This window comes from Vipera berus (genome assembly GCF_964194415.1).
Source record: "Vipera berus genome assembly, chromosome: 2".
Classification (NCBI taxonomy): domain Eukaryota; kingdom Metazoa; phylum Chordata; class Lepidosauria; order Squamata; family Viperidae; genus Vipera; species Vipera berus.
This window is the reverse complement of record NC_138203.1, coordinates 126,525,853-126,552,990: the sequence shown is the minus strand read 5'-3', so window position 1 is coordinate 126,552,990 and position 27,138 is coordinate 126,525,853. Positions and strand designations below refer to the sequence as shown.

Genomic DNA, 27,138 nt, shown 5'->3' with positions numbered 1-27,138 from the left:
AAACCTGAATCAAATATATACCTAAGTAATGAGAGAGCTAACCAGATCAAATGTTATTTCATGCTCCATATTACTTTCCCTTCAAACCTGTCAAAAAAGAATTCAGTCCCAGATCCCAGATTATGCTGTACTGAAATGCTGACTTCTCTTTGCTTCAGAATTCTCCACTGAAGACCACTAGTACTTTCTCTCTCTTTCTCTTTCCCTTTTTGAGGAAACCTATTGTGTTCTGGTATTATTGGTTCAGAAATTCCAATATTTCCCATAATTTCTAAGGGACCAAACTGAAATATACTTTCAACATTTTGAAATGAAGTAACTTCAGTCTTTGCCAAACTAGAAAAGGTCAGAACATTTCATCACTGTTCAAAGGAGCAGAAATATATAGTACAAGTAGGATTAATGTAGGGATGGTTCCATTTTATAACTCCTTCACTAGAAAACATTCAAGATTCCTGTGTCTAAGTGGATCTGGATTTCCCCAAACACTATGCCACAGGAATATTTACTGTTCACTTTGCAAGAGAAACCAGCCTATTTGATATATATATTTTTACCCTTTTGCATACATACCCTATGCCTTACAAGAGGATTGCCTCCTGGATCCCTTTGTATGATAGGTTTCCATTTCTAGAATAAGGACAGAACAAGTGATAGAATTAACAAACGGAAATTATAATCTAAGTGGAAACATAGGAGACATCCAAAAATGAGCAAAAAGAAGTAGACAGAAAGAAAGGTATGAAGTAAGGATAAGGTGGCTTCCCCAACTCCTGTAACTTAACCGAGTACATGTTCTGAAAGAGTTTTTCAAAATTTTGTGTGTGAGTAAAGGGAAAAAGTTAATTTCTAAATGAGGAATAGAAATAATTTAAAAAACTGCTTTATAATTATATAAAAAATTACCCCATCTATTGCACTTAGTTCAGAAAAAAAAGAAAGTATTTTCAAATGCTCTTCCGTTGATATTTGTTCCGCCCAATTTCCAGATTTAACAATTGAACATTTTGAAGAACATTGGGGAAAAAGTGATTCTGAATTATTTTATCTTTTAGAATGAGTGCAGCATATGTTGTGATTCAATTTTGCTCAACCCACATGCATAAATTATAGCTTTTAGGTAAGGCAATTTATATTATGGTACTAATCTAATATCCAAATATGGTGCTATCTTGTAATTCTGTGGTCGTATTTTTTTAAATTATATATATACATACACAAACACAAACACCCTTTTTTTTCTTCCTTCTTGAATGGCAATAACAAAAATGCATGTGCTTATGCTTGTCCTTTTCATTCACTTGCAAGGAAACAACCCTATGGCTTAGTTCTTTATAGGTGTGTAGATAGCAAGGCATTTATGCCTTTCAAGAGATAATCTTTGATATCTGGGAGTGACCCATTTCTGCATGTACCAGCCTTTGTCTCTATAGACTGGGGCTTTACCCCAAAGAAGTTCAATGTGAACTTTAATCATCTTCAATCCCCAGACCATTATGCAAATTTCCCTGAAAGAACAGGTATGCAGACCACTTACTGCGGTGGCAGAGTGCCTCTGTTGGGGATGGCCTGGGGCCAACTGAGCCTTTGGAAATTGCCCACCCTGACAGCCAAAGAAATGAAGACAGCAAAGAAAATGAGAGCGAAGATAGCGTGCTCAAAGATATTGGAAAGATCCTTGCCTGAAACTTCCTTTATAAGAAAGCTCTTCAATTTTTTCATTAGGTTAATAGTGTGCTGATGGAAATGTTCCATAAAGCACATTCAAAAAAATAGGTAATATATTGCATTCCATACTGACCTAGAAAACTGACAATGTGAGGCCCATTTTCCTAACTCTAGCAGCCTTAGAAAGAGAGTTTATAAAGAACTAGAAACCCATGCTGCTTGGGCCATCATTTCAGAGATATTTCCTTATCTAAACAAACAAAAAACAGAAAGACCAAGGGCAGGCAAAAAAAAAAAACCAGTAGGGATAGGAGCAACTTCCATGCTCCTACCAGCTTCCCCATTGTGTTTCCTTGTGGGAATATGGCAGGAAGCATAGAAATTTCCCTTCCTTCCTTCCCTTCCCTTTCCAGCAGGCATCAGGATGGGACTTATTCTAACAGACCGAGGAAGAAAAACAAGGGATGAATAAAGACATACAAAGCTGAAGGAGCAACAAGAACTTCTAACTCCAAGTTCATTGTTAGTCAGATTCAATATAATTGTTTCCCAAGAACCTTGTGCTATCCAATGTTAGACTAAAGCAGGGGTAGGCAACCTCAGCTCTTTTATGACTCATGGACTTCAACTCCCAGAATTCCTGAGCCAGCTTGGCTGGCTCAGGAATTCTGGGAGTTGAAGTCCATGAGTCATAAAAGAGCTGAGGTTGCCTACCACTGGACTAAAGAAATGTGCCTCACCTAAGACAGAGGACCCAGAAACCAAGCTCCTGTTGGTCAAAACATTACATTACAGTTTTGCACTAGCTTCCAGTGTTTATCATCCTTGAAATTAAATCCACCTCATAAACTGGTCTGCTTCCAGTATCAACATATATAACTAAGGGCAGGGGTGGGAGTGGAGATTCAGATCCCTGTAGAACATTAACTGTCATTTTTATTTGCATGAAGAAGTAGAGCCACTCACTGTGGTTAAAGTTGGCTTTTTCTGCCCACACTGTTTTGGGGTGAAGACATTCTTTGCTGAAGATTCCTGGGATCAACCGAGAAACATAAGGGCCAAGTTGTAGTGAATTAAAGAGAAAAATCTATGCATAGATGCACACACCGCAAAGGCTTCTTCCCAAAAACAAAGATGGGAAGCCATGCACAAAAGCCACTTTCCGACTCACTACGTGCCACATTCCAATCTGCACAGGCACTATGAACGAAGAAGCAATCCACAATGGAAAAGGGATGTTGTGGCTTGGGAGACAAGAGTTCCCTCTGTAATCCCGCTTGGCTGGCTGTAGCTTTGCCACTATCTCTTGCTGCTGATTCATTCAAAACTCACGTTGGAGCCAGAAAACCACGCAAGCAGAACAGAGGAGCAAAAGAGCCGAACAGAAGGGAGTGGAATGAAAGTGAGCAAATGCCAAAGCCCAGGAAAGTCACATAGCAGGTACTTACTGCTATAGGTTTCTTCAAGTTGCAGCTGTCCTTCTTGGGTGAGATTTTTTTCTGGAAGGATCAAGAGCCATTTAGTGCTAGAATGACAAGGTTAACATGCACCTCAGATACATTTAATTTTTAGGAATCACTCCTGTGGAATCTGTATTCATTGAAGTCTTTGACCAGGGATCTCAGATTCAGGAGAAAAGCATGCTGTGATTATTTCCAGTTAATGCAGCCACGCATTATTAAATTGAATTCTTACATTTCCAGATCATTTCCATACAGAGCAAAGGTTTTTACAGACCCAGGAGAAAGGCATTTGAGCACACAAAGGTCTAATTGTTAGACTGGAATCCACAGATTTTAAAGTTCATATCAAACACACCAAAAATTCAAAATGATCTTTATATATCCTGAGGGAATGTTCCTTACATAACTCTTCCTTAGGGATTATACAGCCCAAGATTCTTTTTATGGCTGCATGTTTCAGAGAGAAGGGAATTGGCCAGCATACGGAAACTTCATCTTCATCTTGGTAAACTTGAGGAGCAAGTTTAGTTTCTCTTTGGATGTCCATAAAGTCCATGATGACTGTTTATATGTAGCTTTGGATCATTTTGCTCAGTACATAAATAAGTGTACTGTTTTTCATTCATTTTGTTTAATTGAATTCTCTTTATTTAATTTTAGGACATGTGGAGAAGAGATCACATTTTAGGGTATATTTACGCAGAAATATTGGAAATTCAAAAGGGTTTACAAACATTTAAGCACCACCTTATTTATAATGCTCTAGTTACTAAAAAAAAGATACACCAGGTATCAACAGCTTATCCTCAGCCTCTAGAAATCGTAACTGAAGTTGCTGTTATAGTGCTACTTACTTGAAAATCAGTTCTATAAGTCAAATAGGCCTTGTATACAAAATATTCATGAATAATTAGGTTTTTCTCTGAATTCCTTCATGCTTTTCAGTGTAAGTTAGGCTAGAAGCTCATATCTTTATAAATAAAAGCAAAGTTTCAGGAGGCAAACATCTTATTTTAGCACCATACACTTTTATTCCCCTTCAGAATAGCAATGTAATATAATTGAGCATACCCCATCTGGTTTATACTAATAGTATTCTTAAGCTAGAGGACCCAATAACGGTTCATTCCAGACTAACAAAAAAGTCACAGTTAAGAATAACGGTATGTACAACAATATTGAAAGAAAATGCCTCAGAGCCTACGTAGTCCAGAAATAAGTCTGGAAAGAACAACATAAGTTCTGAAAGGCAAAAAGCATTGAACAAAGAATCATACATGTCATAATGAAGATGAACTAAAATGTTTTTAGAAATATCCTTATGTCAGCTGGCCCTCTCACAACTGTCTCCCTATTCACGAAAATGCCAGCTACAAGGATTTTGGGGCATGGCAGGATTCTATCTTATCTGGATTCTCAACGTTCACCTCTTGGCTAAGCTACTCTACCAAGGTACTAAAGACTCTTGATTGGGAACAGTTTGAATGGATGCGGGAGTGCCAGATTGACCTGTGAGTCAAGAAAGTTCTTGTGCAGGCTCCTGCATCGGGCATTCCCAATGTTACTAAGCTGCTTACATTGTATGTGTCTGAAAACAAAGGAATGGCTGCGGGACTGTTGTCCCAGACCTTTGGTAGCTGGGAACACCCTGTAACATAATTCTTCCAAGCAATATCTTTGGATATCTGACGAAGCACCTGCTGCCGGCATCAAGTTCCCTTCGTCCTGTGCGCTCCCACAGGGAGGGCCTTCTCAGGGTGCCGCCAGCAAAAGATTGCCGGCAGGCAACACCCAGGGGGAGGGCCTTCTCTGTGGGTGCGCCTGCTCTTTGGAACCAGTTACCCGTAGAGCTCAGGACTGCCCCTGATTTTCGTTTGTTCCGCCGGGACCTGAAGACCTGGCTCTTTGAGCTTTCCGGCCAGGACTGAGAATTTTAATTTTTAACTTATTGTAATTGGGTTTTAATTAGAGTTACAGGGGTTTTATATTTTACTCAAGGATAATTTAATTATTTTAATTGTTATTAACTTTTTTGTATTGTAGTGTTATTTTTAATTGCCTTGTGAACCGCCCTGAGTCCTATGGGAGAAGGGCGGTATATAAGTTCAATAAATAATAATAATAATAATAATAATAATAATAATAATAATAATAATAATAATAATAACAACAACAACAACAACAACAACAACTTGACCCTCTTGCCAAGGCTGACCAGGGTGCCTCCAGGTAGCTGCATCCTTTGTCTGGGGCTGATCAACTGACATTTGGAGCCCCCACAGAGGTTGAAACTCCTCACTCTGTACGGGAATTGTTAAAATTAAAAGGGGGGGGGGTGTCACTGGCTAACAGCAAGTTGATTGGTGAAGTCTTAAACTGCTCTTCTCAACAATCCTCACGTTCAATTAAAGAGGAACAGGTAGGGGAAGCAGCAGCTCTCTCTATTGGAACTTCAGCCCAAAAGGCTGCACTTACTGCCCTGACTAGAGCCTTGGAGTTATCAAATGGTGTGGTTGTCAATAGTTATACCAATAGCAGATTTGCTTATGGTGTAGTACATAACAGAATAGCAAAATAACGGAACCTTGGAGGTCTTCTAGTCCAACCCCCGGCTCAAGCCGGAGACCCGATACCATTTCAGACAAATGGTTGTCCACTCTCTTCTGAAAAACCTCCAGTGTTGGGAGCATCCATGGCTCCTGAAGGCAAGTCGTGCCACTGATTTAATTGTTCTGTCATGAAATTTGTCCTTCTAACCGTCAGGAAATTTCTCCCAACGTGCTCGTGGTACTTTATGGAAGGAGCATGGTTTTGTTAATTGTGAAAGGGAGCCCAGTTAAATGATTCTGATATGCTATGCCTTTTGGATGCCAATCTGCTTCCAAGCAAGATGCATGTAAGGGCCCATGGTAAGGACAGTAAACGTGGCAGAGGTAATGCTCTTGCTGATCGCATCGCAAAGTCTGAAGCTTCGGGTCCCTTTCCCCTTGGTGTGTGCATTCATTCATTTCCAATTACCTGTGCCACACCCTTCATATACTACTCAAAATAGGCACAGAGCTCATAAAATGGGTGTTGCTTTACAGGGGAATCGGTGGGAGAAGGATGGCATGAAACTCCTCCCAGTTCACGAGCTATTGGTCCTCTTAAGAAAATTACATGCAAGGAACATATTGGGGTTCCCAGGCCATGGCTGAATTTTTGTTAAAAGATTATATTTATCCTGGGATTTTTATAAAGCTCAGTGGTCAGGCAATGTGCTGTTGATCAAACGGAACAATCCAGGAAAAACACAGAAGTGCCAGCTGGGTAAGCTTAGCTATGGTTATGCTCCGGACAGTTTTTGGAAAATTGATTTTACTGAACTGCCCCACAAAAACAAGGTTTCTGGTATTGGATAGTTTTGGTTGATGCCTTTTCTAGATGTGTTTAGGCTCCCCCTCTCGCTCTCTTGCAGATGCGGACTAGGCCCAAACAAACAGTCATTGGGTCTGTCCCCTTTTGAAATTATGTATGGCAGGCCATCTGTTTATCATATCAGTTCTATATCTACCTCCATTCCCACCTTCAGGGACCATGTCCTTCGAGAATATGTTCACTTTCTGATTAACAATATTTCTTCCATTTCTGAAGCTGTTTAATACTGTTCGTCCTCCTGGTCCAGGTCACTTAGTGCATTCATTCTGCCCTGGAGATTAGGTTCTTGTCAAATTCTGGCCTTCTGGCGATCCTTTGACTGAAAAGTGGAAGAGACCTTATACTGTTCTTCTCACCATCCATACTGTGGTCAAGGTTACTGGAGTCCAGACCTGGATTCATCACACCTATCTAAAGGCATCTTCTCTCCCTGCTGATGATGAACTTTGGACTGTGACCTTGGTAGTTAGGTTGGCCTTGGGCTGAAGCTCATATTTAAACATATACGCCTCTCTGTTATGTGTCCAAACACCACCATGGTTGTTGGTTCACTTCAGGACACTCTCTGACATGAGCTGAATCCTCTATGTTGTTTCCGTATCAGCCCTAGGACATTTTGTGCTTCCGGTCCTTTTTCTTCTCTTGCTACAGGTTTGTTTGCTCTTTACTGCCATTTACTTCCATGCTGACTCAGGAATTCTGGGAGTTGAAGTCCACAAGTCATAAAAGAGCCAAGGTTGCCTACCCCTTACCTAGAGGAACATGATCATCCTCAAAGGGGCAAACAATACCCGATACCATTATTGGGATTGTGGAGTGCCAATATGCATATCCAGAAGCTGGGTAAAAAATCTTAAGTGTTACTGGGTGCTGGATTTGCATCCACATTCCCCTTGTACAGGTAGCCCTCAACGTACGACCACAATTCAGCCCAAAATTTATGTGGCTAAGTGAGAAATTTGTTAAGTGAGTTTTGCCCCATTTTTACAACTTAACATTTGGTAAGTGAATCACTGCAGTTGTTAAATTAGTAACCCGATTGTTAAGTAAATGTGGCTTCCTCCTTGACTTCGCTTGTCACAAGGTTGCAAAAAGCGATCACATGACCCCGGGACACTCCAACCATCATAAAATGTGAGTCAGTTGTCAGGCAGCTGAATGTAAATCACGTGACCATAGGGATGCTGCAACGGTCATAACTGTGAAAAATGTTCACAAGTCATTTTTTTTCAGTGCTGTGGTCATTTCAAAATGGTCACTAAATGAATGGTTGTAAGTTGAAAGCTACCTGTATTTGGTCCAAAGAAACAGACTATTATTAAACTTGGAGCATGAATCCAAGATCATACCGCTGTCTGCTTGAAACATTCCAATCCTAGCTCAAAGGCAAAGTTGGAAGCTTATGAGCAGTGTGATTGTCCAGTATCTGGGTGGTCAATATTACCAGTTATTGAACTGAATGAATAAAATGGCATAAGGCCTTTGGGTAGAACACGAATCCCCACCCTAAAACCTCATTCTGTTTTATGCAATCTCATTAGCATTATGGAAGTAGTTGCATATGAAAACCTACATGCTGAGGACCACAACTTGCTGAGCAGCCCATACCCCAATTGGTGGTTCTTATGTGGTAAGTTTGCTTATAAAATATTTGCCACCTTTCTGGTCTAGACTTTGCACAGTGCGCACAGTTACCCCCTTTCCTTTTGAGTAATAAACCAGAAAGAGTAAAACTAGTGGATCGGCAATAAGTGTGCCTTGGTGCAGGATTCGGTTCGGGATTTAACTATGGATCTATTATACAACTGAGCAGGAAGTACAGTATGTTTAATTTGACTATAAAGAGTATGTCCCAACTGAATAAAGGTGGTGAGATTAGGGAGGTTGTTCTCCAGAACCAGCATGCTGTAGACGTTGTGTTAGCAGCAAAAGGAGAGGGAGTTGTGCACTTTGTCACTATAGTTCAAATTATCAAGTTGATATTAATCATACTATTCACTTCATGGAAAAGATTGCAAATAGATTCATGGATGCTGATCTCTCAGGACGTTCTTGGGGGTATTTTTTTTGGGGGGGAAGGGGGGCTCACAACTGGCTGCCTACAAGGTGACTGCACTTCCAATTTTCCGAGGTGATACTTCTCTGCATTGCTCAAAGTATCGAATAGGGGATTACGATGATAAAGATTTCTTGCATTGAAATGGATGAATTAAATGAGTTGTAATAACATGTACTTGTCCTTAGCCTCAGGGGAGGTACGACAGGAAATGAGGTAGGGTGCAGGAGACTTGCTAAGCACGATTCTTTCTAAATGTACTTGGCGAGCAGCGACATTGTAATAACTTCTGCTTTTTATCTACTTTCGTCTACTTTCGTGCAAACAGCTGCATTTCCTGCTTGTGTAACCAAGTAAACTATAAAGGCACGCTTGGTCCAGATCTGAATAATCATATGGCTTGGAGAGAAGTGGACTCTACCTCTTTGTTTGTGCCAGGCCAGACCTAGGAATTCTGCTTAACAAGAACTAAACATTAAATGTGTCCTTCGCATTTGGCTTTCTTGCTTTAAGCCAAGCCTCTATGGTCCATCAGAAGTACAAACTTTGAAAATTTCCTCTAGAATAATCTTGATTATTTTTTTTTAAACTTCAGTTTGCAAAGGACCGCTCCCTAAATGAAATAGGCTGGTGCTGCTTTCTCTTTCTTTTATATCCATTCTAGAAGCCAGGGTAGCGCAGTGGTTAGAAGGCAGTATTGCACTGTTAATTCAGCTCACTGCCAGGAGTTCGATCCTGACCGGCTCAAGCTTGACTCAGCCTTCCATCCTTCTGAGCTCGGTAAAAATGAGGAGCCAGATTGTTGAGGGCAATATGCTGTAGAGCACTGTGGTAGTCTAAGTGCTATTGCTACTTCAACCATTCCTTTTAAAGACGTTCAAAACTAGTTGGATCAAGCACACACCTTGCGTTTGAGACAACGGCGCTTGAGACATTTCCACTGACGTTTCATGCCAGGTCTCTGCTTCCGCAAACAGATCGCACAGGTCCCACAATCCTCCGTTATCTTGCAGGCCTGACACAGGCCACACTCAAGGCCCTGCAAACCAGAATGAGAATGGAGGAGAGGGTTAACTGTTAAAGCTTAAGACCACCTGTAAGCCTACGTGCAGCTGGGAAGAAAGAAGCAGAGAAAAAGGAAAAGCACAAACCCTGGAAAAGGGAAGGGAAGGGAAGGGAAGGGAAGGAAAAGCAGGAAGCAGCCTATGGTACCTTTTTGACAATCTTCAAGCATCGGCGTAGCAAGCATTTGATGCCAGGGTGGAACTTGGGGCTTTGGGCTCGCAGAACACACACACTGCAGATGCCGCAGTCCTGAGACATCTGGCAGGCCTGGCACACACCACAGCCAATTTGCTGCAAGGGCAGAGGGGTAGGGATAAACAAGGTTCCAGGGAAAGCAATCACCTCAGTGGCCCCATCACCTCAAAAGCAGCACACGTCACCTATCTGACTGACCACATCAAAAGCATCACGCTGGGTGTTCACATCAAACCTTTAACTGCAATTTATCAAGCTGCCAAACAAACAAACAAACGAAAAAACCTCCATCACCTCTCTCTAAGGACATCAGGTGTGTCTTACTATTGTAAACTACACGGGGTCACTACGAGATAGGTGGCATGTGAATTTAATATATTATTATTGTGATATACACAACATTGCTAAGGTGGTTGTCAGTTCTTTAACTGATATTGGCCTTTATCGGCATTAAGTTATTCCCAAGAACCTGGGATGTTGTGATGTATCAACGTAACGTATGAGCAGATCCAAGCTGTATAGCCTTTTATAACGGACAGATGAAAATTTTATCAATACATAGATTTTCTAAGTGCTGTCCAAAGTCTTTTGGTATGGCACCCAGTATGGTGAGAACCACTGGGACTACCGCAACTGGATTATGCCATGATCTTTCCGTTTCGATTTTCAGATCTTGATACTTTGTGATCTTCTCCCATTTTTTTTTTGTCTTCTATTGTACTGCACTCTGGTATTGCCACGTCAATTATCCATACTTTCTTCTTTTCAACCACAGTTGTGGTCATTAACCATGGTCCTCTATCATCTTGAGCCAAGATTCTCTGCAAAACACACTGCTTAGGACATTTTGGCTGGAGATGGGGGCAACTATAATGCACAATCTGCCAGACTATTTTTGTATTATAGCTCTATATTATATTCTGTCCTGGTCCTAGGATCTTTCTTCTTCAAAGAGGCAAACAAAATCTTAATCATCTTAAAATCCAATCTTCAGCCCTACCGCTATTGATAAAGTGCATGCTTCTGTACCTCTGCAATACTCTCATACAGGTAGTCCTCGACTTACAACAGTTTGCTTAGTGACTGTTCAAAGTTACAATGGCACTGAAAAATGTGACTTATGACCGTTTCTCACAGTTATGACCTTTGCAGCATCCCCACCACCACGTGATCAAAATTCAGACATTTGGCAACAGATTCAAATTTATGACACTTGCAGTCTTCTGGGGTCGTGGGATCCACTTTTGCGACCTTCCGACAAGCAAAGTCAATGGGGAAGCCAGATTCCCTTAACCAACCCCGTTACCAAATAAACTGCAATGTTTCACTTAACAGTTACGGCAAGAAAGGTCATAAAATGGGGCAAAACTCACTTAACAAATGTTTCATTTAGCAACATAAATTTTGGGCTCAACTGTGGTTGTAAGCCGAGGACTGCCTGTACTCTGAATCCAAAAAAAGAGCACCTTCTAGTTGGGCCTGGCTACAGATGATAGGAAATGAAGAGCAAAAGCACCCAAGAGCCTCTCACTGGAGAAGTCTCTTCTAATATATTCCAGTATACAGCCAAGTGGTGCTTCAATTACAAGCAATCAGTTTTCAAATTCGAGATGGAATGGTAGCTTTTCAGCTCTTCCATTTAACAGCTCTAACCTTCTGCCTTATCTGGAGTAAAACCAGATCCTTTCATCAGTTGCAAAGCTGATAGCAAACAGAGGTCCAATCATAAAAATGCAGCCTAATAATTACATGCATACTTGTTCCTTACATTACGGTAGCATTTTTTTATTTATTTTAAGTACAGACTTATCTCTGAGCACAGTACCTTTTCTACTCGTATGCTTTCAATGTACTTTCTAAATAAAACAAAAAGTGGGTCGGTGTCTCAGATCAGAGTTCCCCCATGCTTTCCAGCTTTGCAGACCAGCTGGAGTGGGGAGAGGGGATGGTTCCGCGTGAGTGGTGGGGCGAGCACAAGCAGGTGTGTAGCAGCTCCATTGGTGGGAGCGGTGGGCACGCCTGCGCGCTGCTTGCACAAATGGAGCACGCTTCCCTGCGGCTCACGCAAGTGTGGATGCGTGCGCACACGCTCGCCCACCACTTCCACGGACCGGTTCCAAAGGGCTCGAGGCCAGGTAATGGGCCGCAGCCCAGGGCTTGGCGACTCCTGTCTTAGATCTTACCTTATAATATCTTTGCTCCCTGTTAAAAGCTCTCCTCTGAGCTGAAAAGAGGCAAAACAAGTAAGTAAGTAAAGCTGGCACACAAAAACATTGTCTTAAGTGTCTTACTAACAAATTCAGCAGTGTAGAAAAGAAGACAATCAATCAAAAGGTTACTAGGCACAATAATAAAGTGAACCAGACATGACAGACTGCCCTCCTTCTCAGGGTGAACAGGAGATGAGTAAATATTTGGACTAGAAGAAAACAAAAGCAAGGTCTCCAGCAGTCTTTCCGATTTATCTATTTTATTTTATTTTATTTTATTTTAATCCCATTTATATCCCGCCCTTCCCCGAAGACTCAGGGCGGCTTACAATTTAAGCACAAACCAATGTGCTTAGCAATAGCCTTCATTCTATGTATATGCCTGCTTATTAGGGCTTTCAGCCGCCCCCCCCAAGCGGCATTATTACAAAGTCAGCTTAATTGCCCCCAACAATCTGGGTCCTCATTTTACCTACTTCGGAAGGATGGAAGGCTGAGTCAACCTTGAGCCTGGTGGGACTCGAACCTGCACGAATTGCAGGCAGCTGGTGTTACTTAAGGAGGCATTAGCCCACTGCTCCACCAAGGCTCAATTTACCAAATTGTTGTCTCTGAAACAGACCTAGAGATGTTCAAATAGAGAAAGCAAGGGAGATGGATGCTCTGGCACACTTATGGTAAAAAAAAAAAGGCCTCGCAGATTCATACCTTGCCTTCAAATATAAAGTCAGTAATACTTTACTGAAGAAAGGAAGGAAGAGAATTTATCTTTCCTACTGACATTTTAATCACTTAGATGGCTTGACAAGCAGGCCAAATTGATAGCCTTGAAAACCCCGTTCTCTTCCTTAAGACCAAGAGGCTCAAACGCTGGGGGGGGGGGGAATTCCCCTGGACTTGCGTACTTGAAGTCCGCCTCAGAGCATCTCTGGTTACATTCACTCTCTTTTTCTCTAGCGAACGAGAAAGAGGACTCTCCAGGAACCGCAAGTTGGGAGAGGCCTCCAAGGCACAATCGATTCTAAGGTCATTCCAAGCAATGACCAAAGCCTGAGTTGAGTCTCCAGGTGTACCCCAATTTCCCGCTGGAACCCAACAGGGGTCCCTATGACAGGAAGCACCTTTGGAAAATTCTAAAGCAATCAAAGGGTCATCTGATCACGACAAAAAAACAACAACAACTGATGTCAATTATTCCCATATCCAAATCATGTCACTATTCTCCCGAGACCAAAATCAGATCCAGCATAAACCTTCCTCTGTGCATCAGGCCATCAATGATTTGAGTAAGGTCCATGGTTGTCATAGTGCCTGGGAGCCATCTCCACTTCCAGAAAAAAAAAATCAGGTTGAAGGAAATTCCATCACTAACTCAGAGCTGAACAACTCTAACAGCAGGGCTCCTATGCAGCAAGAAAGCTAATTTAGTCCTAGCAACCCCAGCTGATCCCTAATGCCCAAATTCAGAAACTGGATCTCATATCCAGTCATCTGTGGCACAGCACACCTGAAAGCACACCACTGTTGATAACATAAAAGCCAAGAGTCCATCCTTAACAAAAGCTTTCAAGATATGGTTTTGCAATCTTTGTCTGAAACAATTGTATCATTCATTGTCAAGGGTGGCATTTTCACCTTTGTCACAACATAGCCCTTGACTTACGACCATTGGCTTAACAATGGTGGTAAGCTACTACAGCCTTGGGGGGGAAAAGGGACCTACGATCTGTACTTACACTTTCAATTGTCACACCTGCCCCACGTTCCCCTGTTCCCACCTCCCCCACCTTCCAGACTACGATTGCAATTATTTGGGCACCTGGCACACATTTATGACCATTTGCAGCATCCTGTGGCCACATGATCAGAATTTGCAACCTTTTAATGCTTGTTTTCAGGAGGAAAAAAAAGAGAGAGAAAGCAAAAATGCTCTATGAGAAGCTTAATAACTGTGTGACTCGCTTAACGACTGCCATAAAAACTATCATAAAATTAGGTCGGACCTGATTTACATCCGCACCAATTTCCCTCAGAACTATCTGTATCACCCCTTTCCTTTGAGATATTAATTACCAATTTCCCTCAGAACTATCTGTATCACCCCTTTCCTGTGAGATATTAATTAGCAGGACGACACTCAGTCACATGCTGGGGGGGAGGGGGGAGAGGAGAAGAGGTGCTCTGTAGGGAAGCTTGCAAAGCAGGAGAGGCACAGGGAGACATCACATAGGGAGCAAAGGAGTCCAAACACTCAGCCACCTGCCTTCTCCAAGCAGTGACTAGGGCTTTGGTCAACCACCCATCAGATCCTCACAGAAAACTCCCTAGTTTCTTTCTGGAAATCCACTGGGTCCATCAGTGGGCGGATGCAGGTTGATCAAATAGTTCATGTCCCCTCGCCAGGAAGGGTGACAAAAGCAAACCTGAAAGCAAACCTGAGCTCTCCATGACAAAACAGACTGATGTCACAATCTTTCACTACCAGGTCACGTCACAATTGCCCTAAGACAGGGGTTGGCAACCTCAGCTCTTTTATGACTCATGGACTTCAACTCCCAGCTGACTCAGGAATTCTGGGAGTCGAAGTCCATGAGTCATAAAAGAGCCGAGGTTGCCTACCCCTGCCCTAAGATCAAAACCAGATCGTTTAGTCACCGGTGTGTGTCAGATCAGTGGAGAGCTGGGACTGGTGGTTTATGGTTGCCATCAGCTCCTGAGATGCTCCGGGCACAACATTGCCAGATGGCAAATTGAAATCCCCAAGTACCAATAACCTCAGCTCAGTGATAGAATCCCATAGCTCCAAAATAAAAGCAGCTCAGCAGCAGTGAGGGCAGTACAAGAGCTATTCCCTAGATCCCAACTTCAACCAGAGCACCTCATATCCGCAGAGAATAGCCTCTGAGAGCTTTTAAAAACTCACAGATGACAACAGCCCTGAATCCACCCTCTCCTGGTTAATACAAAACCCAGGTGAGCATAATTCCAAGGCACACATTTCTCTGAGCCCACCCACACATCTCAGGCATGCCAGGTTGACAACCTTACCCTTGGTAAGATCATGAATGAGGGCAGCCTTCTCGCATACTGATCTGGGGGTTCAACAGCAGTAGCCAGAGCAGAGTTATTGAGGATCCGACGACCAGGCATCAAGAGTGGAAGCCAAAGGCCAGAAAGTGAGAACACTTTCAAATATTGGATCTGGTATCCCCAAGTATGGCCCGCCTCCAGATTCTCATCATACCTTCCTCTGCCTGTTACCATTGTAATGTTCCTGCCCACCTTCTCAACTCTCCAACGTCTTCTAGCTTTCCCCCCCTTAGACACTTCCTAATGAGGAAATGGCCAATTAATCCTTTAATTGCTTTACTGGAACGTAAGTAAGTAATCTACCATTCCAGCACAGCATCAATAAAACAAATCCTTGCTTCTCATCACTTGAAGTACCAACCTCTGCAGTCTGGGCAGAGCCACCGACAACGTCTCTGAGATGGTAGCATCACTTCTGGGAATTGGCCCTGACAGCTGGAACAGCACCTGGAAGAAGAGATGGACTGAATCATTCCTTTTCACCCACGTCATAATTCTTTGATGTTCAGTTGCTTATTGCAACCTGCTTTTATCATTCCAAGAGATTTTCAAAACTGCTCTCCAAAGGTTTCCACTACATAACCATGTTCAGCTGTATTATCAGGAACAGTAATAACATAGCGATCGTAAGGTGCCAGTGATTAACTGGGCAACATTTTTATCCAATGTTTGATTTGCTTTGTCATCACTCTCTCCCTAAACAGCACAATTCACTGAAGATCTTCAGGTCAGGCAGGGGAACATGGCTTAGCTTAGGATGGAGGGTATCCTCCTGGGTATCTGCAGCAAGTATGACACCATGGTATGAACATGTCATGCTACCAAAAAATACCAGAAGCTAAGCCTTGAACACGGAGATTTATGTTAGTTTGTTCAAAAGATGCATATTCACACACATAATGGCACTCTGCTAAACAACTGATTCCTACAACACCGTCAAAGCTGTATTACTATTATTCTCATCTTTCCTATTACCTATCCTTATATTCTTATGACTATAACTTTGTTGCTTGCACCTTACAATTTATAGTTTTATTAGTAATCCTGGTATGATTTATGTTGTTTGCTTAGCTAGTATCCTATGACTATCACTAAGTATTACATCTGATGCTTTATGATGAATGTGTTGTAGTTGATGATTTAGGGTGAATGTATTTTTATGTTGATTATGATCATGATTTATTGCTGTTGCTTGTATGTACACTGAGAGCTTATGCACCGGAGACAAATTCCTTGTGTGTCCAAGCACACTTGGCCAATAAAGAATTCTAATTCTAATAACAAAAGTGTGAGACAGGCTGCTGAAATAGGAGAAAAAAGGAGGAACCTGCCCCACTTTACATCGGGGAGGACTGTGTAGAGAGAGTTTCCTCCTTTAAATTTCTGGGAGTCTACCTCTGCGAAGATCTGACCTGGAAAGTTAATACAACCCAGGTGGCCAGAACAGAGGCTTCACTTTCTCAGGGTCTTGCAGAAGAACATGGTAGAACAACGGCTTATGACCCTTTTTTATCGGTCTACTATAGAGAGTGTCCTCTCTCATGGTATTGTGGTTTGGTATGCTGGTCTGACAGTCGCGGATAGGAAAGTATCACAGAGGGTGGTGAGCACAGCACAAGACATTGTGGGCTGTCCCCTGACACCACTGGATGACATCGCCAGGGCTCGTTGCCTTGGAAGAGTGAGGAAAATTCTCAGGGATGACTCACACCCTGGACAGTATCTCTTTACTCTCCTACCATTGGGTAGGAGATATAGGAGTATAGCCAGCTGCACCAACAGGCTGAAAAACAGCTTTTCTCGTATGGTATTGTGGTTTTTTTTAAAATCCCATTTATATCCCGCCCTTCTCCGAAGACTCAGGGCAGCTTACAATCTAAAGCACAAATCAATGTGCTTAGCAATAGCCTTCATTCTATGTATATGCCTGCTTATTAGGGCTTTCACCGCCCCCCCAAGCGGCATTATTACAAAGTCAGCTTAATTGCCCCCAACAATCTGGGTCCTCATTTTACCTCCCTTGGAAGGATGGAAGGCTGAGTCAACCTTGAGCCTGGTGGGATGCGAACCTGCACTAATTGCAGGCAGCTGGTGTTACTTAAGGAGGCATTAGCCCACTGCTCCACCAAGGCTCTGGTTTGGTATGCTGGTCTGACAGCCGTGGATAGGAAAGTATTACAGAGGGTGGTGAGTACAGCACAAGACATTGTGGGCTGTTCCCTGACACCACTGGATGACATCGCCAGGGCTCGTTGCCTTGGAAGAGTGAGGAAAATTCTCAGGGATGACTCACACCCTGGACGGTATCTCTTTACTCTCCTACCATCCGGTAGGAGATATAGGAATATAGCCAGCTGCACCAACAGGTTGAAAAACAGCTTTTATCCGTGGGCTGTTAGGCTTTTAAACGGGAAATAATTTTTATAAACTTTATGCAGAATTGACTTGTGAGGCCGGTGTGTGGTGCAATTAGTTCACATGGTGTAATAAGATGGAGGGTTTGTTGTCACTGTGAGTTGGGGGGTGGGAGCACGAAGGGAGGCTCAGCTAATCTCAATGTATACATGGTTGTACTTTGACAATAAAGGTTCATTCATTCATTCATTCAAAGTAGGGTTACCCAGTTTTTAGCTGAAAAAAGCTTCCAAACTTCAAAGGTCTATGAGTGTCCTATCCTAATGAAAATCAAGTTGTTTGTTTTTAAAACATACATATTTCAAGAACTGTTTATTGGAGATTATCCGATTTGAACACTGATCTTCTCCTAGTCACAACATTCCCTGCCTAGACTGTGTCCTTTCTGCTTTCATCCTATTCTAACGCATGATAGAATTTTGTCTAGCATGCACTTCTGATATTCTTTATTCTTCTCAGGGTGCGATGTTTCTTCAAGATCTACCAAAACAAACATCTAAGATCAAACACAAGCGATTGCACGGTCTTCTGCCCTCTCTTAAAACCGATACTTGAGAATGATATTGCTGAAAAGAGGAGAGAAAAATAACGTACATTTCTGGAGCAACATACAAAAGTATGTTTGGGCTTTTTTAAAAAAAGCATTATCAAAGATGCAACGTCCTGTATCCTTCCTACAAAGAGGCTCATTAAAAAGAGATTGATAAGGAAAAAAGACAAGCAGCCTACAAAGTCCAGATTGTTAGTAAGAGTCACGGCACTGACACGGGTGCTTGTAAACTCTTCACAAAGGGAGAGAAAATAGTTACATTCGGAGATTCACTTAGGTATACTGTACACCCAAGTATTAGGGTCCAACATTACATAATTCTGTGCTCATCTTAGCACCGGATAAGTGGACAATTTTTGAGAGGCTGTTTAAGATGGCAAACACACTGTCTGCTCAGATAAGTATAAAGTAACAATTTTTATCAGAATGAAAGATGAAGATAAAATCATTACCTGAACGATATTCAAGATTATACATAGGAATGGCTTATTCCCTTGAAATGAACAGCACATTGCTTTGAAAACAATGATACTTACTTTGATTTTAAACTGAGATTACCAAATGCTTTGTAATCTTTATTTATGTTTTATTTATTTGTATTTGTATGCCCGCTTTGTATTTCATAGACATCTCACTGGGGGAACTACGGGCTTCCAGCTTTTAGGTATGTAATTTGGAAGCTTGAAAATACAGTCACAAAGTCTGACTTTACCATATGCTTCCATTGCGTTCAGAAATTAATGGCGCTGTCAGTAAGATGCTATAGATGTTCTTTTTAACATTGTGCATGTTTTCCTTGGTTATGCAGGTAATCCTTGAGTTACAACGCAATAGAGCCTGCCCGTCATGGCCATAACTCGTGATGGTTGTACAACGGGTCATCCCTCTGATCGACCTGATTTTACAGCCTTTTTAAATGAATCACTGCAGGCGTTCAGCAAATCCATGATCATTAAGCAAATCTATGGTTCCCTGTGGCACGGTTTTGTCAAAAACTGAAAGTAAATATGGCCTGATTGCTGAGTGTTTGAAGTGCAGGTAAAGTGAAGGGGTGGGGGGATGGGCAATCCTCACAACTTCAAATCCGTGTTATAAGCATTCCCCAGATAGCTTCGTAGGAACTTCAAACAGTCACTAAGAGACCAGTCATATGGCGAGGACTACCTGCATATGGGTATACCGGTAGTATATGGAATTTGTTATCATACCCACAGTTATGCAGCTAAAAGAACTGTTGTATAATTTTGAAAGGATTCACTTCTGATCTGCATATATAAATGTTAATATTACCTCTACAGATGCTTGAAATGGGCACGTTTATTTACAGGGAGGGAAGAAAAAGGTTTTAATTTAATTTCACTAAGCTCTTTGCATTACAATTACCTATTTTCTCTTCCATCTTTTTTCTTTCCTTTTCAGGCTTTGCTTTCAGCGTTTAGATTAATTAACTTAATAATTATAATGAACTGTAACAAAGAAAGCAGCATTTGATTTGAAAGAGGTCTCAGTAAGTCATAAGGATATAATGGTATATACACAGTGGTTAAAGTTCTGGCCTAGAAACCAGGAGACCATGAGTTCTAGTCCTGCCTTAGGCATGAAAGCCAGCTGGGTGACTTCAGGCCAGTCATTCTCTCTTAGCCCAACTCACCTCACAGGGTTGTTGTGAGGAGGGGGAAGTATTATGTATGTTCACTGCCTTGAGTTACTTATAAAGTAATAAAGGCAGGATAGAAAACTTTAAACAGCCAGTCTGGGTTAGTAGTTAAAGTACCAGGTTAAGAAACTAGGAGACTGAGTTCTAGTCCCACTTTAGGCATGAAATCCAGTTGTGTAACCTTGGGCCAGTTACTCTCTCGCAACCCAACCTACCTCACAGGGTTGTGGTTATGGGGAAAAGAGGAGGCAGGAGGAGTATTATGTATGTTTGTTGCTTGAGTTATTTATAAAAATAATAAAGGTGAGGAAAATAGACAAACAAGGTAGTATTTTGTCACACAGATTAAATATGTACAGAAAGAGCTTCCGAGAAGGTAGTGACTCTACATAATCTTAATAAACCCTCCTATATTGCATTACTTAATGTCTGGTGTTACTGCCACTGTTAGGAAAGACCATTAATATATTCAGAGTTATTAATTTGTAATTTGTTCCCTAAATAGCAGCCCTACCCCCAAAAAAACCCAGAAATCATTTAAAAATGATGGGAAACAATGTACAGAAGTTTCAAAGTTCAGGGAGTATGCTTTTACCAACATTACTCTAATTCAAGAATGTATACATTGATTTTTTTTTAAAAAAGGTGACAAAAAACTTGCATTATTTGGGAAAGAAGACAACATTATATCATTTTATCTGTCATGCGCAGGGAATTAATTGTGAATAATCTGATCAGAAAAAATATGAAACGTATGCAGAAACGATTTGAGCTGTTTGAACTACTAGACAGTGTATGCCTTCTTGCCTGTAGGTCAGGGGTGTCAAACTCAATTTCATTGAGGGCCGCATCAGCATTGCGGTTGCCCTCAGGGGGCCGGGTGGGCGTGGCCAGGGTGGGCGTGGCCTACTGGGTGGGCGTGGCCAGAGTGCGTATGGCCTACTGGGTGGGCGTGGCCAGCTCTACATCGTTCGCATCAAGGGTGCCTATGGGGGCCTGGGCAGGAGTGGGACAGATCTGTGGGTCTCTGGCAGAAGGAGGGTCTCTGGGCCAGGGCCAAGGCAGTGGGGGCCGTTCCCTCACTGTTTCCAGGATGGCTTCGCGGGCCGCATGAAACCACTTTGCGGGCCAGACCTGGCCCCCGGGCCTTGTGTTTGACAGGTCTGCTGTAGGTAGTCCTCGGGCTTTTATCTCTTGTTTAGTGACTGTTCAAAGTTACAGTGGCACTGAACAAGGGGGACATGTAACCTGTCTGCAAAGTTGCAGCCATCCCAGCATGCTCATAGTTAAATGGCTGCAATTCAAGCACTTAGCAAGAAGCTCACAATTACCATGGTTGCAGCCTCCCATAGTCACATGAATGCCACTTGCTTCCTTCCCTGCCAGCTTCCCACAAGCAAAGTCAATGGGGAACCCAGAAGGACACTGTAAATAATTCCTACTACTTTTTCACCCATCTGCCTACTCATGGCACCTACCCCATTGCTAGCACACCATAGCACTGACCCACAACAACTGCTACACTCCATAGCGCTCGCCTGTGTAAATGCACCCATTTACACTCCACAATGCTTGCCAAAAGCAACTGCCCAGCCATTCGTACACAGCATCTGCTGCTGGCACCTGCCTGCTATACTCCACTGTGCCTGCCTGAAGCATCCATTCGACTGCCTGTAGCTGTCACCTGCAACTCTTGCTCACTGGCCTGTTTGCCTGGAACTTCCCCCCCCGCCCCCTTTTCCCATATCATGGTCACATGAGACCCTCAGTCAATGAGCTGTATAGTCCTGAGGTTACAATGGCAGCTGAGACTTCAGGACTGCTGTTACCAAGTGATGTGGCTATGTGACACTGCGCTTTATGACTTCACTGCTTAATGATGGAAATTCCAATCCCAACTGTGGTAACCCAAAGACTACCACAGTTTGGATTGGAATTTCCATCACTGAAGTCTCAGCTGCCATTGTTTATATGCCTTTACTTCATATAAACCTGGTAATAATTTTTTTTAAGCTCTGATACAGAAATGCCAGTTCTGATCAAATGACTGGCTTTCCTAATACAATTTTGTTAATTATCTAAATTCAATGTTAGTCTGTTTTAACCCGTAACAGAGTTGTCTTTGGGTAAAAGAGAGAAGGAGACCGTACATTTAAAATATCAACAGATACTTACTCCAGGGACGTTTGATAATGCATTTCAGAAATTTGAGGTTAGCATTTGGCTAGTTAATGGCTTAGCTAGAATGGAATCACTCTTATCAAAATTTATATCTGAATTTATGAGTTTTGTGTGTGTAAATTTAAGAAAAACAAAGATAATCAACTGGCCACCTCCTAATTCTTTCAGATTAACTATTAGCTGTCCGTGATTTGAGGGCTTCCATGAGGAAGCTAAGAGACTACAACGATCTGTTGGTAATGGCACAAGGTAACTACTCACGCTATAGCTTCCTTTGGATTGCTCTCCTGCAATGTCACATCTTCTACATTTCCTGGAGAAGGAATGGGTGGAAGATGCTGCCGATTACGTCGCTTGCGGGGCTTTGATACTGGTTGATCCAAAGTAACAGGAAGCTCCGACTGCTGACTCTGCATATTGACTTGGGTCTCTCCCAACAACTCTAATTCCAGGTCTGAAGGTTTCTGGTATAGAAGCCCCTGTCCTGGAGAAGGCTGAGGCTCTAGAAACATCTGCAAATAAGGTGGTTTCTTGGATGGTAAGGTGGTTGTTGCCAGATGCAACAGATGCTTTTTGCCACTCTTTTTGACCTGTTGGAGGAAGAAAAAGAATGTGCTCTCTGCCCTATGACAGACTCTTGTCTGCAAATAAAAGCTTCCTTCAAGATTAATGGCTATCGGAGATCCATGCTTCACCTTCACCCAAGTGCCATTTCTGAATCCAAAGGCAGGATTCCTATACATCAATTAGTAACCAAACTCCTCCATCCCTGAAAATGTTTCACCAAGGACTAAGAACCAGGGGAATTAATCAATTGCACAAGCCAAGCCGTGACTTCTCCAGACCATTTGTTTTTACATTGCTTCACCCAGGCAAAGGACACCTGTTAAGCACTTTCTCATTCAAACACTGCAATAAAACACTGTAGGACCCAACTTGAAAAACTACGGGATGGAATCTTCCCTTTGCATGGAAAGAGTGGTAAACAATTATCCTTACAGTAGTATTTTTAATCACATGGATTTTCATTTGTAACGGTATGTGGGAATGACTTTGGGAGATTAGGAGGAAGAGCCACAGCCTAGCCCTAGACAATGGGCTGATAAAACAAAATTTGAGTCGGAAGGAGGAAGAGGGGTGAAAGCATTTCAAAGAGGATCTTCCTTAGTTTTTTAGGGAGAGTAAAAGTGAGGAATGGGAGGGGTGTTTTCAGCCTTGCAAGAATGTAACCCTACTACAAAGAGAGAGCTAGTATTCCTGGTTATGGTTGTTGTCTGGATAACCTCACAAGGCTAATATCCATGGAGAATAGGAGGCAACTAAGACTGTTAAATGTTCCAGAGAACACAACTAATTTACCACTTGAGCAGGACATGTTTTGAAGGTACTTTTTGGAGGCTTCATCAAATAGCTTTCCAAATTGCTCACTAGTTAAATTTCTATTCCGCCAAACAAGTAAACCTATCATGCTGATGACTTTCCACCTCTTCTGCTATGTCATATTTTTCCAGTTGGCAACCAAACTACCAATCTAGATACCATAATGTTCTGGCTTGAGAAGACTATGTACACTCACCCTCTGAGGACTTCCTTCAGTAGAAGAGAGGGGTGCTGAGGGCAGGGCCTGCAAGAGGAGATAAGAGGCAGAGGAGACAGTTAACTTTAATGTATACTATCACTGCTACTAGGCATTATAGTCTAGTTATTTATTCCTAGTTTAGGAAGTCAACTAATATATAAAATAGAAATTCATGCATCCTTCAGCCGATGGATCACCTCAACTATAGACTTGCTAGCAAAACTAATTAAGCATGGTCTTTCCCCCATAGGAAGACAAAGGATAACAGATGCTGACAGAAAAGGATCATCTTGTACAAGTGGAAAAAGCTCACCAGTAATCATAGATCAACTACTACAGGTAGTCCCGACTTACAACCATCCATTTAAAAACCACTTACAGTGGAAGTTCTGTTCCAAATGTAATCATAAATTGAGCCTTGGTGGAGCAGTGGGCTAATGCCTCCTTAAGTAACACCAGCTGCCTGCAATTAGTGCAGGTTCGAGTCCCACCAGGCTCAAGGTTGACTCAGCCTTCCATCCTTCCGAGGTAGGTAAAATGAGGACCCAGATTGTTGGGGGCAATTAAGCTGACTTTGTAATAATGTCGCTTGGGGTGTGTGTGAAAGCCCTAATAAGCAGGCATATACATAGAATGAAGGCTACTGCTAAGCACAATGATTTGTGCTTTAGATTGTAAGCCGCCCTGAGTCTTCGGGGAAGGGCAGGATATAAATGGGATTAAAAATAAAAAAAAATGAGGATTATCTGTATATCTCAGATTAAATTATCTCACAAAGTAATTATGAGGATAAAATAAAGGAAGGGCCAGCTGCAAACAAAATAAACATAAATAAATAAAAAATCTACTCTGGAAAAATAAACAACAAAAATACTTAAAAATCTGGGATTAATTGGAAGCTGGAAGCCCTATGACTCTGACCAGAATTCACAGCAACTAATTAGGCTATCACAGCCAGTGTTACCTATAATAATACCTCTGTGTTTGGCTCAACAAAAATTCCTCTCCTGTAATCAAAGTCAGTCAGATCCCGTGAGCATCCCAGCAATCTCAATAACTCCACTCTGCTGCGGATCTTCTCTCCTCTGGGGCTGGAGAAGAAGTGAAGCTGTGATTAGAAACTTTCAGGAAAAAAACAATACAATGAAAATAAGAACACCCAATCTGAACAAATAGGAGGCAACAGGAGTTCAAAAGCCACCTTATATCAAATTTCCATTTTCTGCTGTAATAGAATAAGTTCTATTACAAGACCAACGTGGATGGTAAAAACGAAGCAAGGTCTTTGTTAGTATATGTAATTTCAGGCTTTATGGGAAGCAGGTCACCTAATATCTTAGCAACAGTAACCAGGAGTTCTGTCTTATTGTTTCCAAAGAAACAATAGCTGGAGGCTAAAACATATAGGGAACGGTTGCTGGAATTGGGTATGTGTAGTTTAATGAAGAGAAGGGTGAGGGGTGACATGATAGCAGTGTTCCAATATCTCAGGGGCTACCACAAAGAAGAGGGAGTCAAGATATTCTCCAAAGCACCTGAAAGCAGGACAAGAAGCAACGGATGGAAACTAGTCAAGGAGAGAAGCAACCTAGAACTAAGGAGAAATTTCCTGATAGTTAGAACAATTAACCAGTGGAACAACCTGCCTCCAGAGGTGGTGAATGCTCCAACACTGGAGGTTTTTAAGAAGAGACTGGACAGCCATTTGCCTGAAATGGTATAGGGTTTCCTGCCTGAGCAGGGGGTTGGACTAGATGACCTCCAAGGTCCCTTCCAACTTTATATTATTATTATTATTATTATTATTATTATTATTATTATTATTATTATTATTATTATTATTATTATTATTATTATTATTATTATATAATACTAGGAACCATCTGCTAACTTTACCTATTTTCGGAATTCATTTGATCTTCAAGAACCATTTCCTATCCTCACAGCCTTTAAGAATCTTCAGTTGCTTAAGAGCACAGAAGATAATAGTGGGGAAAAAACCCACAAAATTACAGACCCTTTCTCTATGCCCACCTCTTCTGCTTCCCACCCATCCCTGGCTAGAAATCTTACTTGGTCTTCATATCCAATTATAATTATATCTAGTTGATTGGTTGATTGCCACGTAGATGGGAGATCAACAAATACAATGGATGGAGATTAGACTGGGAGGTTAGAAGGTATACCCATACTGTTTCTAAAAAGCCTGACATGTTCATAAAGTGTTTAGGAGTCAAGATAAACTTAAGGTAATGCTTAGCCTTAATGTAATGTGTATATATTTCCCCCTTGGATCTATCTTTATATAGTTATTTTTCTCAGTGGTGATGATGGACATAAAGATAGAAGAGAGTTGATTTCCAAATTGGTATTTTTTACTAACATTTTGACACTCTAGTAGAAGCTGACCTAGGTTGTATCACTGAATGCCAAGAACCAGGATAAATTAATATATTCTTAATTATGCTGTATGTGGACTTCCAGAGGAAGAAATGGCAGACTTAAGATGACTCCACCATGAAAAATGGACTGTGGTGAGCAAAAAAGAGCTGGTGAGTAGAGAAATCACCCCCAAGTACTCCAGACAGTTGCTCCTCCCAAGGAGACTGCAAGTGATCAAAGACCTAATTATACTCGCCACATATGAACACATTGCCTGTAGATGTAGACTTTATATTTATTTATACACAATAAAGTAGGTTAAAATAAACCATGATAATTATGTGTGTATTAGAAATGTATGCATACTTGCATTACGTAAAATCAAAACTGTTTATCATTATAATACATTATATTTTGATTCCTTTTTATTGTATTTTTTTTCCCCACCTTTTAAAAGCACTTATGCATTTTTTCTTTTGGTGATGTGATGATTTTCTTTGTGTTTTGTTTCTTTTTTCTGTTATTATTTTTAGATAGATAGATAGATAGATAGATGATAGATAGATAGATAGATAGATAGATAGATAGATAGATAGATAGATAGATAGATAGATAGATAGACAGACAGACAGACACACAGACAGACAGACAGATCCTTTCCTGGGAAAGTGTACTTCTTTTGAAATTTTTCTAAGATGCAAAGGAGATAAATAATTTTAAAACTTGAAAACTAGAATACATAAACCTGATTAACAGCTACAGAAAGATATATTATAATATTGGAGGATACTGAAGGATACTTAATATCAACAATGTCAAAAACAATGTTGGGTTCTATGGATAATCTATTATATGTCTAAAAGATGTTTTGGAAAAAAGTTTTATCTGAGAAGACAGTGATTAGGTTAGCAGTGAAATGAGATCTACAAGTGACAGGCTACACAAATGACATGGAAAAAATGTTTGGACATACAAAAGAAATTGGTTGATTTTTTAAAAAAATCAAAAGGCAATTATAAATAATAAACTAAGTGAGTAACCTAGACAATGCTTTTACATTGGATTTACAAAAAAGGGTTTGTTAAAGCTTGGGTAAATCTTGGGGTAAAAAAAAATCAAAGTAAACCAAGTACTGTGACAGTGTTTGAATGAACTAAAAATTACAATTGTTAGAAACAAAAGGAAGAAATATAAAGTTGCTTTATTTGAT

General features: G+C 41.3%; 1 protein-coding gene across 6 annotated transcripts in view; it reads right to left on the bottom strand.

Moving 5' to 3' along the window:
- The window catches only part of LOC308662549 (methyl-CpG-binding domain protein 1-like), a 71,863-nt gene that overhangs the window by 28,521 nt on the left and 16,204 nt on the right, over positions 1 to 27,138 (bottom strand). For 5 of the 6 annotated variants that reach the window (XM_081318486.1, XM_081318491.1, XM_081318488.1 and 2 more), the window contains 9 exons: positions 24,523 to 24,637; positions 23,544 to 23,591; positions 22,229 to 22,557; positions 15,526 to 15,611; positions 12,048 to 12,088; positions 9,509 to 9,643; positions 3,117 to 3,167; positions 2,635 to 2,700; positions 574 to 630 (listed from right to left, as the gene is read on the bottom strand). In XM_081318486.1, the coding sequence (XP_081174612.1) occupies positions 574 to 630; positions 2,635 to 2,700; positions 3,117 to 3,167; positions 9,509 to 9,643; positions 12,048 to 12,088; positions 15,526 to 15,611; positions 22,229 to 22,557; positions 23,544 to 23,591; positions 24,523 to 24,637 (928 nt within the window). The remainder of the gene's footprint in view (positions 1 to 573; positions 631 to 2,634; positions 2,701 to 3,116; positions 3,168 to 9,508; positions 9,644 to 12,047; positions 12,089 to 15,525; positions 15,612 to 22,228; positions 22,558 to 23,543; positions 23,592 to 24,522; positions 24,638 to 27,138) is intronic. The other variant, XM_081318490.1, reaches the window with a different exon arrangement.